The sequence below is a fragment of the Hemibagrus wyckioides genome, linkage group LG16 (assembly GCF_019097595.1).
Source record: "Hemibagrus wyckioides isolate EC202008001 linkage group LG16, SWU_Hwy_1.0, whole genome shotgun sequence".
Lineage (NCBI taxonomy): Eukaryota > Metazoa > Chordata > Actinopteri > Siluriformes > Bagridae > Hemibagrus > Hemibagrus wyckioides.
In genome coordinates this window covers 11,499,655-11,513,406 of record NC_080725.1, presented here as the reverse complement: position 1 = coordinate 11,513,406, position 13,752 = coordinate 11,499,655, and the positions used below count along the sequence as shown (strand labels likewise).

The 13,752-nt window shown below is 39.4% G+C and overlaps 1 protein-coding gene across 2 annotated transcripts in view; it reads right to left on the bottom strand.

The window, feature by feature from the left end:
* unc5cb (unc-5 netrin receptor Cb) overlaps window positions 1-13,752 on the bottom strand; it is a 139,067-nt gene that overhangs the window by 45,678 nt on the left and 79,637 nt on the right. For both annotated transcript variants that reach the window (XM_058412370.1, XM_058412371.1), the window contains exon 4: window positions 4,413-4,516. In XM_058412370.1, coding sequence (XP_058268353.1) covers window positions 4,413-4,516 — 104 coding nt within the window. The remainder of the gene's footprint in view (window positions 1-4,412; window positions 4,517-13,752) is intronic.

The following is a 13,752-nucleotide window of genomic DNA, read 5'->3' as shown; positions in this document are numbered from 1 at the left end:
ACCAAAAAAGCAATACACAGCCTGCTGGCTGGAATTAAATTCTGTTCATCTTTTTATAGCCTCTTTGCAGGTAATCTCTATAAACACCTTTTTAATTTTTTTTTTTTTTTATTATTATTATTTCCTGATGCATCTAAAGCATTTTTAGTATCTGAAATGCTAAATTAGGTTTGCCTTAGGTGTTGCTCCAGCATTAACATCTTCTTCTTCTTCTTCTTTTTTAAACAAGAAAGCACTCTCCATTTTCTAAAATCAGAGGTGAACAGCTCCCCACTGATTATGGCCCGCTTAGTACTGTCAGCACTTCCATCAGCTGTGGAGGCTCCGCAGTTCCAGTCACTTAACTGCCCATTTCCAGGTCAGCCGAGGCCCCTTCTCAGAGCAACATCAAATAACCGCTCTCACTCTCTCCACTTTCAAATCGGCATCTGACATCCCTCTGATTTCACCCAGAAAGCAGTTTTATCCCTCAAATATATTTTAGTTCAAAATACCCAACAGATATGCAAATTTCGATCAAAAGGAAAAAAATTAGGATGAAAAAAAATATATTTATTAAAGTTTAAATATAGGATTAAATTTTACTAAGAGTCAAAATTACACTTCAATCCGTCGATACTTTAATACTGAAGTGTTTATAAAGTATCAAAAATAACAAACAACCAAAAGGTCATCATTTTAATATTTAAAAAAAAAAAAAAAATAATAATAATAACATTAAGTCTCAATTTGTATAAAAGTTGTTTGTTTGAATTCAGAAGCTTCAATATAAACAAAAATTCTCATTTTTTAAAAAATAATGTAATACCTATTAAAAGAAATTCAATATTTCTATATCAACTAAAGCTGCAGGTTCACCAAGCTCTGAACCTGAAAAATAACAAACAACCAAAAGGTCATCATTTTAATATTTAAAAAAAAAAAAAAAAAATTAATAACATTAAGTCTCAATTTGTATAAAAGTTGTTTGTTTGAATTCAGAAGCTTCAATATAAACAAAAATTCTCATTTTTTAAAAAATAATGTAATACCTATTAAAAGAAATTCAATATTTCTATATCAACTAAAGCTGCAGGTTCACCAAGCTCTGACACTGGAGACGCCTTTTATGAACTCAGAAGCTGTCACCATAGCAACAGTTATGGTGTTTATGTGCAGTGCAAGTCGTTACTATAGAAACGGTAACGTATTTCAATAAGAGTTTGTATTAACCTGCATTTCCGACCTTCTGACCTATGAGAACCAAGAACTTAATAAGCACACAGAAATGTAATGGATTGGTCATGATAATGAGCTTTGTACAGAGCAGCTGGAGGGTCTAAATTTACAAGTAAAAAGTTGTTTTATTTTCATGCAAATGGAATTGAGTAGAAGTAAAGGAAATTATTCCAGGTAAAGTACGAATATTATGTGTTGTAAGCAGGTAGAATTACTTAAGGGCTTTCCATCCTCAATTTTAATTAGCAATCTAAACAATACAAATGGAAATGGGCATGTTCAGCAATCCTCCTGACGCTGTGTGTGTGTGTGTGTGTGTGTGTGTGTGTGTGTGTTTAGAGGGAGTGTAAATAAAAGACTGAATGTCATGAAAACAAAATAAAAAAAAAAAAACAGCAAGCATACAGCGGTGTTGGTTTTAACTCATTTCTTTCACCTCATTACTCTGAGGTCAAAATGACCTGAATATCATCTCAGTGATATTAATACAATTGCTCAAGCACTCAGCAGAGACATTCAGCCAGGCACAGGTTTCATTTATTAAATATTTAACACATTAAAGCCTTATGGCCTTGGCTTCTTTTCTCTAATGAACATGGATCATCGTTTTTAAAATGCTACTTCTATTACACAGATTATCTTCAGGGTCATTTTAGACTGAGAGTAATAAAGTGTTATAAAATGTTAGACGAATGACCAGCAGCGGTTTTCAGTGGTTACGCTTCTGATCGCAAAGTTCAAACTTTGGAAGATGTCTTTTACGTGTGAACATTCATATATATATAAAATATTAGTATCGATTTTCAGACCTAGAGTTGCTGCATTGCATTGAACCACAGTTCTATGCTTGAACTTTTGAATCTGATTGAATCTGAGCATTTTTCTCTGACGGCAGCTCTTACAGTAGTTTTGGCTGTAATTCAAATCCTGGGTTCATATTAATGCGCTAATATTTTATCATTTCTATAGTAACAGTGGCTACTCTAAAGCTTTTCATGCTGCTCTTAACCCCGGGTTATCATCGCTCTAAACCCCGCTTTTAACCCCGGGTAGAGGAACGTTTCACACTTCTAATTTTTCTAAAATTGGCATGGGGTTGTCACGGTGTGAAATGATGTGGTGTTAGTATGTTATGTTTGGATGCTTAGCAACAGACACCAAATCACACTAAAACAGTGCTTCAGCTTCATATTGTGTGATTCTGTGATACAGTCACAGAAACCCTTTGTGTTTTGTAAACAGTGGTTGCATTGTTTAAGGGTAAAATTTTTAAAAAATATTGTTCATTGAGAATATAATCATTAAGGAGTGAAATATTAACAGATGCTGGATATCAACCATTGCCTGGACTGTATGACGGACTTAAAAAGACCAAAAACCTGTGAAAGATAACAACACCTGCTTAGGCACAGTACAAAAGACCAGTTCTTTTTTGATATTTTAGACCCAATTCATAAAGTGTCCTCACTGATGTGAAAGCGTAGGTCATGTTTTTATGGCTGTATTTATCCAACCATGATTCTGGCTGGCGCAAATATACAAATAAGAAAGTTCATTCATAATTAAACTGACTTTATCAGTCAGTTTATCAGGATGGTTTCTGTTAGATGTTTATGTAACGTTTGTGGAAGTCTCCGGTGTCAGCGGTGTGCAACCATCCACTAAGTTTTCAGGTTTTCTTGGTAACATGACAAGCTGCATTATTTGAGGCTGGTGAGGGAACAACTGTCTAAAGCTCACGTCAACATTTTAAATGTAACTGCAAAGGGATAAAAAGTATTCGACAGTCGTTAATAAATAAAACATTGTAATTGGTGACAAAGTGCTATAGTATTAAGGGAATATAAAAATAGTCCAGGATGTGCTGGAAACTGGAAAATATTCAGCTCTGGTGTGGCAACAGTAACTCCACTTTACATCCAACCTGTATTAAACATATAATATATTTATTATCATATTGCAAGTACAGTGGAAGTAGTAATAGTATAGAGAAAATTAATTAAAGAATATGCCACCATTATACCTTTTTATTCCTTACAACAAAATCTAGAATAAATGGATCGGATCAGTGATTAGTGATAAGTAGTAAAGTGAACATTATGAAATGTCTCGTCCGTGTATCATCAACAAAGAAGAAGCTCGCATATTAGCAGGCTTATTAGCATTACTAATGTGCTAATGTTCGTGTTCGACTACGACGGAGGAGACGTAAGATGGTCAATTCTGCACGAGCATCTGAAGTGTGAGGGAAATATCCAGAGCTACATTTCAAAAGCTGCAACAGGGCTTGAAAGAGCTTCTTATCTGCACCGAGCCATCCGTTTAAACCACTGCAGAAAATGTGCCTTGAGCCGGCAATATATATTTTTTTTCTTCATAAACGCCTTTTTTGTTACGGACCTTTTAAAAGAAATCAGAAATAACGAACTGTAATGTAATGCATAATGGTGCCTTCTTTGTGCCGTTGTTCTGAACACACACCCGCTCCCATGCAACATCCCTGTATTACTGGAGTAGATGGTATAAAGTTAATGGTGACACGTGTTAAGATGATTATGACAATGGTGAAGAAAGGAAAAAAAAAAAAAACCCAGAGCCTGAGGATGTAATGGTAAACCTTCCTCTCAATTCTGTCCGTCTGGTTGGTTAAGCCTGCCTGGAGGACACCCGGCTCATGGATTTTCCATAAATTTGTACTCAAGGGGTGCAACGTGGCCTTTCGTCATTGCGCTCAAGGGTTTTAAATCATATTTTTTTCTTGTCATCGTAAAGATGCATGCTTTCCTTTCAAGAGTTTTTCTTTTCTTTTCTTTTCTTTTCTTTTCAAAGAACCCAGAAAGCTTTGCAAAAAAAAAAGGACGCGTGAATTAATCCTATTTAGCTGGAACTTTCTGGTATAGTTAGGCCAAGTTCATCTGACAGTCCACTGCAGGTACAATCGATGTCCAGATCAATATGTCCCATGCAGCTAAATACAGATTAACAGGTGGCCACTGAGGCAAATGTTTCTAAACAAAGTCTGACATTTAGGCTTAGTGATTTAGTTATCTGCTCGTCAGCTACCATGGACTTTGGCTTGCCTTTTGTTCCGCTAACAAAAGGCAGCCTCTAATTTGATATAAACTTCATCAGCAGAGTGCTGCTGTGTTGTTTTTTTGTGTTCTACAGGAGAGCATGAGGTCAAGATGACGCACCTCTGCAGCAGGAACTCCTTCAGGTGGACGGCACTGGAGGAGCACTTCCTGTTCAAGAGACACCTCTTTCCCCAATGGCTCCTGGTCGAAGGATTTTCGGAGATCTGGCAAACAAGAACATACAGACATGTTAGAAATTAATGTTGTATATGGCTTTGAAACATTACTCTTTTAACAGATGACGGTGATCTGGAAACTTCATGATAAAATCATCACAGTCATAAAACTCAGCACAAGTAGCAAACCAGCCAGACATGAAAAAGTCTACCGATAACACAAGGTGGGTGAAAAGACAAACAGCATATCTTGCCGATCAATTGATCAAGCAGATAATCAGACACAATGAAAACAAAGTTAAAACAAACCTCATTCTATTCCAGTGCAACCTAACTCAATTTAACCTCCTAAGACCTGAGCTTGCATTTTAGATTTCTTCTACCTATTTGGTATTTCTTCTACCTATTTGGGGTTAGGAGGAACCAATAAATATAATAACCAGATAATTATCTTTGAACATGAAGCCACTTCTTTTTATATACAACAGGTTCCAGTTACAAAGAATCAAGTATTATGATACACACAACCAAAAATGTGATGTCTTCGTATGAGGACGCCAGGTTGTAGGATGCTAAGATAACTAATGTAGCTAATATATTTCACTTAAAATCACCAAGCTAACATTATATAAATTAGCACTTTATAGAAATCATGGAGATTTCTTCAGGACTACATTTGATATGAACAATTTTGCACTCAAGTCATCAGTAAACAGTTCATAACTTCAACAAGACAGACTTTATGTTATAACCAGAATTGCACTATTTGTCCGTACACAGTTATAGCAGGGAAATTATTTATAGTCACACCATTTGGTGGCACACTTTTGAGTCTGGTTTCTCTCAAGGTTTTTTCCTCATCCAGTATTAGGGAGGTTTTTTTCACCACCATCATCTCTTGCAAGCTAGGGAAAAAAATTACATTTTAAATTTATCATCTGAACTTATATATGTATTTATGTATTTATAATATATATTTATATATTCTATAAACACAATGTCCATTGTTAAAAAAAACGAATGAGCCTACTAGCCTAGCGTTAATGGACATTATGTAAACTGAGAAGCATAAACATAGCTCTGATGTTGCCGATTCATTTAAGATGTAAACTCATCTGTATTGGTATTATTAACATTGACCAAAATAGTACCAAAATACTTGTACTTAGTCCAAAAAATCAATGTACCAATGACTGTATGTCATGACTATAATTTCTTTCTATTCTGTATTTTACCTGATGTGAAATTCCCGGAAGGCAGGGAGGCTTTGATCAAAGGTCTATGAATATGCAAATGAGAAATTCCCCCAGTCCTACACATGACCCCTCACTTCCCCTGCTGCATGACCTCTAATTTGCATATTGGAACACGATTGGCTGTTATATCTTCTGATGCAATAGCACTCGCATGTTTTCATTAAACTGTTTTTTTTTTTCCTCATGCAAACACATTTCCTAAAGGTTAGGATGACTTTGAATTTGTAATTTTAATGCCAGATAAAACCACGCATCAAATGAAATCCGACTCTCACCGCAAGCGCCATCATCTGAAAGAGCTAAAATACGCTTGTTCCTTGCGTAATTCCTTTTAACTCATCAAAATATTTCCAGAGATGCATTATATTCTCTTTTCCGACCCCATCAGGAATGCAATTAAATTTTTCTATTTATATGTAACACTCTTCTCTGGAGCACTTGCATCTTATACCCCGGAAATCAAGCTTGTAATTGAACACGCACGCCAAATGCCAATGCTGTACTTTGGGAAAAAAAAAAAAGAGGAGGCAAACTCAGCCCTTCAAGAATGCCATACTCCGGAAAGTTGTCATTAGAAGGTGAGGACGGATCCAATATTTATGTCGGCATGTCCTTTTTTCCTCTCAGGTTCTCATAAATCTGTCCACAGCTTCCTCCCTGACTCGGCTACACCTGCTGGAATAAAGATATTTTTCACTCGGGATGCACCACGCTGCTCCGTGACCCCCCCAGGTTCCTTGGATCCAAATTTGACTTTCAGCTCCAGTACAGCAATGTCACTGCTAGGATGATGGAGAAAAGGAAGTACATGCTGATTGCAGCTATTTATAGTGATGGGTTTTCTAGAAAGCTGTTTCACAATGTTGGGGACGTAGATTTCTAAGACTTCCCCAAAGCTTCAACGTAAACGTTTAGGTGAGAAAAGCAAACGTTTTCTGAATCCAAGCTCTATAAAATTTCCGCTTTGACATGAGGATCTGACGTTTAGAATTCTCAGGACTACTCTTCCTGTTTATCTGCTGACACTTTTATTCGCTTTATCTCTGCAAGCAGACTGGGATCAGCTTGACAAATGGCTTCCAACCCCTTTCTCCCTGATAGCAACAGTAGAATGACTCAGAAAGGCTTTAAAAAAGACAAAAAAAAGAAACTAACACTAATACCACTGCCTGTCCAACCATTCAGGACAGTGTAATCCCTTTGGAGAGAAATGATTGATTAACGTGTGACATGTTTAGAATAGTGTCTAGATTTTTTTTTTTTCATTTTTATGACAGGTTGACACCAAAGAGGACTTGAAGCCTTGTCGCTTCTTGTCAAACTTTTGTAAAAACATGCTGAATTACCATTCAGAGCAAATCACGGTGGCAGAGTGCTACCAGGGGGGCGGTTTGTTTTGAAGGCGGGGCAAACTGGCTTGCTAGTGGTTGATCTTCCTGTTCACCTGTATGATTGGCGGTCGGAGTCACCTCGGGCCTCAAACCTGATCTCACATATGAATTAGCTTGGCCGACAGTGATGGATGACCGAGGCTGGGGCTGACACCTCCGGGTTTTCTTCATCTCTCCATCTCCTTCCCATCCTGCGCTCAACCACGCCAGCCTAGCAGGAAAGCGAAGGATTTCTTGCACCGCTCTAATAAAAATCCAATAGTTCTCCCCCTTTTCTTGCACTTGATGAAATAGGTGAGAGGCCGGCAGGAGAATAGAGCGAACAGAGAGGAGCGAGTCTCACTCGGCTAGCTACTGGCTTCATTACATATATATTATGTTCTGTAGGGAGAGCGTGATGTCAGGACGTGAGGAGGAGGTAATAACACGTGAAGGAGAACCCTATGGCAACCTGTTTAGGATCACAAACCTGAGAGGCTCCTTCTTGTTCGGGGCTGCCCGATGAAAGCCAGAATTGTATAAAAAAGATTGAACTGTTTCGATTTTAAGTTTCACATTTTCTCTTTGTAAAGCAGTAGAGAAACTGGAAAGAATTTCTTTTTTTTTTGCTAATAACTTTTTATTGAATATTCAATTATAAACACAAATAAAATGCTTCAGGAGTTTGGGGGGAACAAAAAAAGGGAGGGGGGAACAAAACAAATGATAAGCAATTCACAGGATGAACACGTAAACAAACAAACAAACAAAAAAGGGGGGGAATCATACACAGTTAGTGATTACACACATGGCTTCGATCAACATAAAACTAATCACTTAGTAAAGTCTTTAACAAAAACTATAGCAGTAGTCCAAGAATTAATTGTTCGAGGTGTAGCTTTACGAAATCTGGCTATGGCATGTTCCAAGATTAAAATATCTAAAAAAAAAAAAAATAGGAATGCCAGACAGACGGCAAGTGGGTATTTGCTTCAAACCAACTTTTTTAAGATAGTCTTTTTGGCAGCAGTCAATGCTGCCATTAAAATTCTCTTTTGATGTAAACTAAGAGTGATGTTAGAATCATCTACTAACAAAAGTAAACCTGGGCATATAATAATATCCACCTTAAAAACTATGGAAAGAAAATTTACCACATGGTGCCAAAAACTCAGGATGAATGGGCATTCCCAAAACATATGTATGTAATCCGCAAAAGACTTTGTATTCCAGTTTTTACAAGTTTTATCATTGGACAGTTTCAGCAAATAAGCTCTGCATGGTGTAATATAGACTCTATGAATAAACTGTATCAACTGTGTATTTACTGATGAGCCAGACTTTTAGATGAAGTAGATATATTATTCCAAATAGTCTCCCAAGCAAGCTCTACACCAAGAACTCTAAACTCTCTGGACCAGATTTGAAAGAGAACCTATGACAGGATCTTTATGAGTAATGAACAAATTATACAGATAAGAGACCAAACCCTGAGTTGATGGAGATTTCTGAAGATGTTCAAGCAGGGGATGGTTTTCTAATTGAGCATCCCAGGGAACACCATATGTTGTAAGTGCAGAGCGCAGCCAAAACTGGAAAGAATTTCATGCATGCTAGGTGTGGAACACAATGACTATCTGGATCAGATTTGGGAAGTGGGCGTGGCCAAAAAAAAAAAGAAAAACTGCTGAAAAACAAGCAATTTCACATTAGTATGATTTAACAGAGCACGTTCACCTCACACCTCCAGCGTCCTGGGTTTGAGTCTTGCTTCCACTCATTGTGTGTGTGGAGTTTGCATGTTCTCCCCGTGATTGATGGGTTTCCGCCGGGTGCTCTGGTTTCCTCCCACAGTCCAAAGACATGCTTCTAGGCTGATTGGAGTCTCTAAATTGCCCGTAGTGTGTGATTGTGTGAGTGAATGAGAGTGTGTGTGTGCCCTGCGATGGGTTAGCACTCCGTCCAGGGTGTATTCTGCCTTGATGCCCAATGACGCCTGAGATAGGCACAGGCTCCCCGTGACCTGAGTATAGATCGGATAAGCGATACAGACAATGAAATGAAATGATTTAACAGAAAGATTGACATTTTAACTGTCCTGTTTCACTGAGCCTGTGCCTCAGATTCCTTTTCTTGTTTGAGTGGAAAGCCTGATGCTTTCGAGGCCATCTGCATTAAGTTTCATCCTGTTCTGAAATGCCTTTCTTCTTACCACATTTGTAAAGAGTGCCTGAGTTACTGTCAGCTTGAACAAGTCTGGCCATTCTTCTCTGACCTCTTTCATCCCAAAGACCTGCCGCTTACCAAAGAGTTTTTGTTGTTTGTGAAAATCCTGTGGTTTCTGAAAAACACAAACCAAATTGTCTGGCACCAACAGCCATGCCTAAGGTCGCTTATTTCCCTAGGTATGATGTGACCAGTAAATTAAGCTGCATGATTGTGTACGTTGCCCTGCTACCACATGATTGGCTGACTGAATAACTGAACAATAATGTCCTTCACCCTTGCTTGGGAACCTTGTACAAACTTGAAGAATAAGGTGTAAAGCTGACAAGGGAATAAAAGCAAGTGAGAGAAAAATAACTGCGGTAACTCTCTGCTACTAATCTCTACCAACGTGCTGTGGACACACCAACGTACACAGCAGGCAGCCATCCAATCAGTTCTACCTTTCTGCAATAAACTAGGCTCGGTCCGGCAGCACTCACACCAGCATGGGGTCCGCAACAACAACGCTGCTTTCTCAGTAAAGAAAGCTCAATAGAGTTCACTCCACAATGCAAGCTTAGCCTCTGGGAAGATCATTTGAACAACTGGAAGTCTAATATTCAAACGATTTATCCAATCTGACCCATTACTGTTATAGTGGACGTGCACTGACTGCCTTTCATATACATATATAATAAACAGATAACAGTAATTGCTTTACATGTGATAGGATCACCTTTTTCCCACTTCTATTTCAACAAGACAAAGAAAAAGGGCTGAGATAAGGACACTTTCAGAAGCGAGTTTCTGTCCTCTAGGGAAAAACACAGCCGGGTTTCCTTAGGGAAAGTGGTCAAAAAACTGTTGTGTTTAACAAATGCAGAATTCCTGTATAGTGCTGTTAGAGTAGTTATTCTGTGCTAGCTTAATACTTTCAGCTAAGTTGATTTATTATAGATGTTTTTATCATTTCAGATCTAGATTTATGTGCGTATGGCTGTTTTTTTCAGTAGCTGGTTAACAACCAGAGCGAGCAGGAAACATATTCCATATTCCCAAAATACAGCTTGAGAAGTGTGACTGGTAGCCTCATCATGGTCACAGTGGGGAAGATGGACTTCCTTTTTATGTGGTGGAAGTGCACTTGCCACGGGAGTGCACGTCACCTGTTCTTGGGTCAGTGAAGATACAAAAAGACACACTCACACACACACAAATCCTGCCTTACTATATTTGTGTGGACCGTCCGTTGATGTAATTATTAATTCAGCCCTAACATTAAAGCCACTGACAGGTAAAGTAAATAACATTGATTTTTTATGTGGATGTTCCTTGGGTACCACTTACCCAAACATTGTTACAGACCAAGTACACCCCTTCATGGCAACCATATTCCCTAATGTCAGTGTTCTCTTTCAGCAGGATAATGCTCCTGATGCACCATGATAATGGTGTTGACTTGGCCTCTATATTCTCCAGATGTCAATCTGTGGGATGTCCTGGACAAACAAGTCTAATCTACGTGTAAAGAGCTGTTTTAGCAGCACAGGGAGACCTATATGATATTAGACTGGTGGTTTTAATGGAATGGCTGATTAATGTATATTAATGTATATTGTGTCATAGTATCTTGAAGTAATCTTGAAGTATGTGATACAATATTTTTGATATTTTAGACTCACCCCTTTCACACACACACACACACACACACTAGGTTTTTGTACCCAAGGCTAATTTAGTATCGAGCACCAGTGCCTCTGGCTTCCTGCGTAATGAGAGAAAAGTCAGCGGAGAAAGTGTGTGGGCGCTGATAAACAGCGGGTCGCTCAGCCTGTCTGTGCAGACTGAGCTAGCGACATGACGCGGCCCTGTAGGGGTCTGTCCACTGCGTGCCTGACTCTCTTTCTCAGACACACTCTAACACATACACACACATAGAGAGAAGAATGTGTGTGTGTGTGTGTGCGAGTGTGTCTGAGAGAGACAGATAGGGTGCACAGAAGTCACTGTTCCTCCAGCAGCTCACACGTTTTCTATTTGCTTTAATTGCACTGACACACTGGTGACACCACTACAGGCCTGAGCGCGCTTCCCATCTCCGAGCCCGCTCCATGACTTTCATTTATCCTTATATACGAGGAAAAAGGAGTGACTTGCGGCTTTCCGCTTACAAAACAGTGTTTGTGTGGGATGTCAGCGCGGATCTTTTCTCCCTTTCGTTTACCAGCTGCCCCGTCACTCGGTTTCTAAACCTTGAGTCATCCCATGATGCAATCTAAAATTTGTCAAGTTAAACCGTAATGGCATCCTCTGTCACAAAGTGTCATCCTTTCTGGCAAACACTGAGCACACTCACGCACCTCCATCTACCCAAATGTGTTTGCTCGCTGTCAGTGGCGTATGCTTTGAGGGCCATTACTGTAATAATGCATAGTGGGTCCCACTTTAAAGCGGCGACGGCGCCTGGGCGAGCCGGCTGCCGCACTGCATTGGGATTGGCACTTTAAACAACTCGCTCCAATTATGAGCATTTTCATTCCATTACGGCCTTCCGCCAGCGCCCCCCCTCCTCCCCCGGGGGCCTCTAGCACTCCCCTGGACCAGTGTGGGTGGAATTAATTGGTTGTGTTGCTTCACGTGTGAGTTTGGAACCAGCATCCACTGTGAATCGAGCGACTGTTTAGTTTCCATTTTTTTATTTTTCATTTTTTTATTAAAGTTTAGTTCGGTGCTTTTATCAGATGTAGGCAGTTAGTGAGTTGTCTTCTGGATTTTTTAAACTCTCTTAAGCACTAATTGCCTAGTCTGAGTCAGTTCTTAAAAACAGAGGGAGAAATGTAAAACTTTCTGCATTATTTGGACCTGCAGCTCATCCTGGAGTTTACTCAACTCATTGATTAGCTGGAGGCTGGACGTCTGTCTGATTGCTGCAATTATGTCCCTACTTCAATAGTCTCTTATTCCCTCCTTCTGTCCCAGTTCCACTGACAATAAGCCCACTGGCTGGAGTTCTACAGGGTGACGCATTAAGCAGCGAAGGATGCCAGATAGCTGCCATGTAAAAGCACTTTGGGGTTCTCCAACAAGCGGCGTCCATATTTTTGTGCACTTCCAGCAGTTTGAAGAAATATGAGCGGTGAATAATGTTCGGGGGAATGAAGGGGGGCAGTGGAAATAAGCAAACGGCAAAAAAACACTGGATTTATTACTCACTCTAATGGACAAAATGCATTACAATGCCATTGGTGATATGTAGTGGCACAACACAAAGTTCTTTTGCCATTACAAATTAATGACAAATGATGTAGGGGCCATTTTGCTTATTGTGAAGCATTTCAGCCTCAGTGCTTTCAGCCAAGCTGCATGTTTTTTTCCCTCAAATTTAAACCAAGGAATGGGGTGAATAATAAACCTGACTTCAATTAAAAGTACACAAAGACACAATATTTGGAGAACTGCTTCACTTGACCTACCCGTGTAGCTTCAGGGAGGAAAAACCTCGTTCTACATCGCTGCAGAAATAACACGTTTACGCTGAAAGCTACATCCGTGCTGTGAAATTAAAAGCTGAGATGTGAGAAACAAAATGATTACTTTGGCATGAGGAACACGAGGAAGGGTTGTGTAGCTGTGTGTGTGTGGGGGCAACAAAAGGAGGTGAATGTTTAGAAATAAGTTTAAAAAAAAAACTTTAATCTATGAAAGTTCACTTCCCATGTTGTGAATACATGATCCCTAGGGAGACAAAGGAGCTGGAAGGAGGAAAGGAAAAAGAAAGGAAAGTAAAGAAAGAGGCCTGAGGATACATTCCTGTGGAGCTACCTCGATTCACTGCACAAACCCAGGCTGAGACTCCACATATGAGGACAATTACTCTAAGTGGATGTGTTTGGCTACTTGTCATGCTAAATTACACAAGTTTGCTGAATTATGGGCTATTTCCATCCATTTTTGTTTTTTTTCCACCCATCCCCCTGTTAAACGGTTTGATCCTGATGCTGCAAAGTGAGGCTTGGCAGCGTCTCGGATGGCTGTGGTGAAGGGGAGCATGTTGGCATCTTACCTGCAGAACAATAAAAGTCATAATAGCTGGTTCGAGGGTAGAGACACATTCCTGCCGTGAAAAGTGCCAGCATGAGGCTCTAGATTTTTTTACGACTAAACTCTTAGTTTCAGAGTAAGAGCTTTCAAAGTGCCCCACATGTGATCTTCAGCTCTGCATCTCTGACTCGCCTTTGGTTTCCATGGAAAGCATCAAAATGGCTTGTGGTGTTTTTTTCTGAATTCTGAAAGGCAAGAGTAAAACCACTCGCTCCTACACTGATGACATGACTTAACTTTTACCTTTAAATCAGGAAGTGTGCCCTTCCTAATGCCTAACCCGCACTTCCCCTTAAAAATGAATTTCCGTAACCACATCAAGGATGACTCTGACTCGTTCACTGAGAAA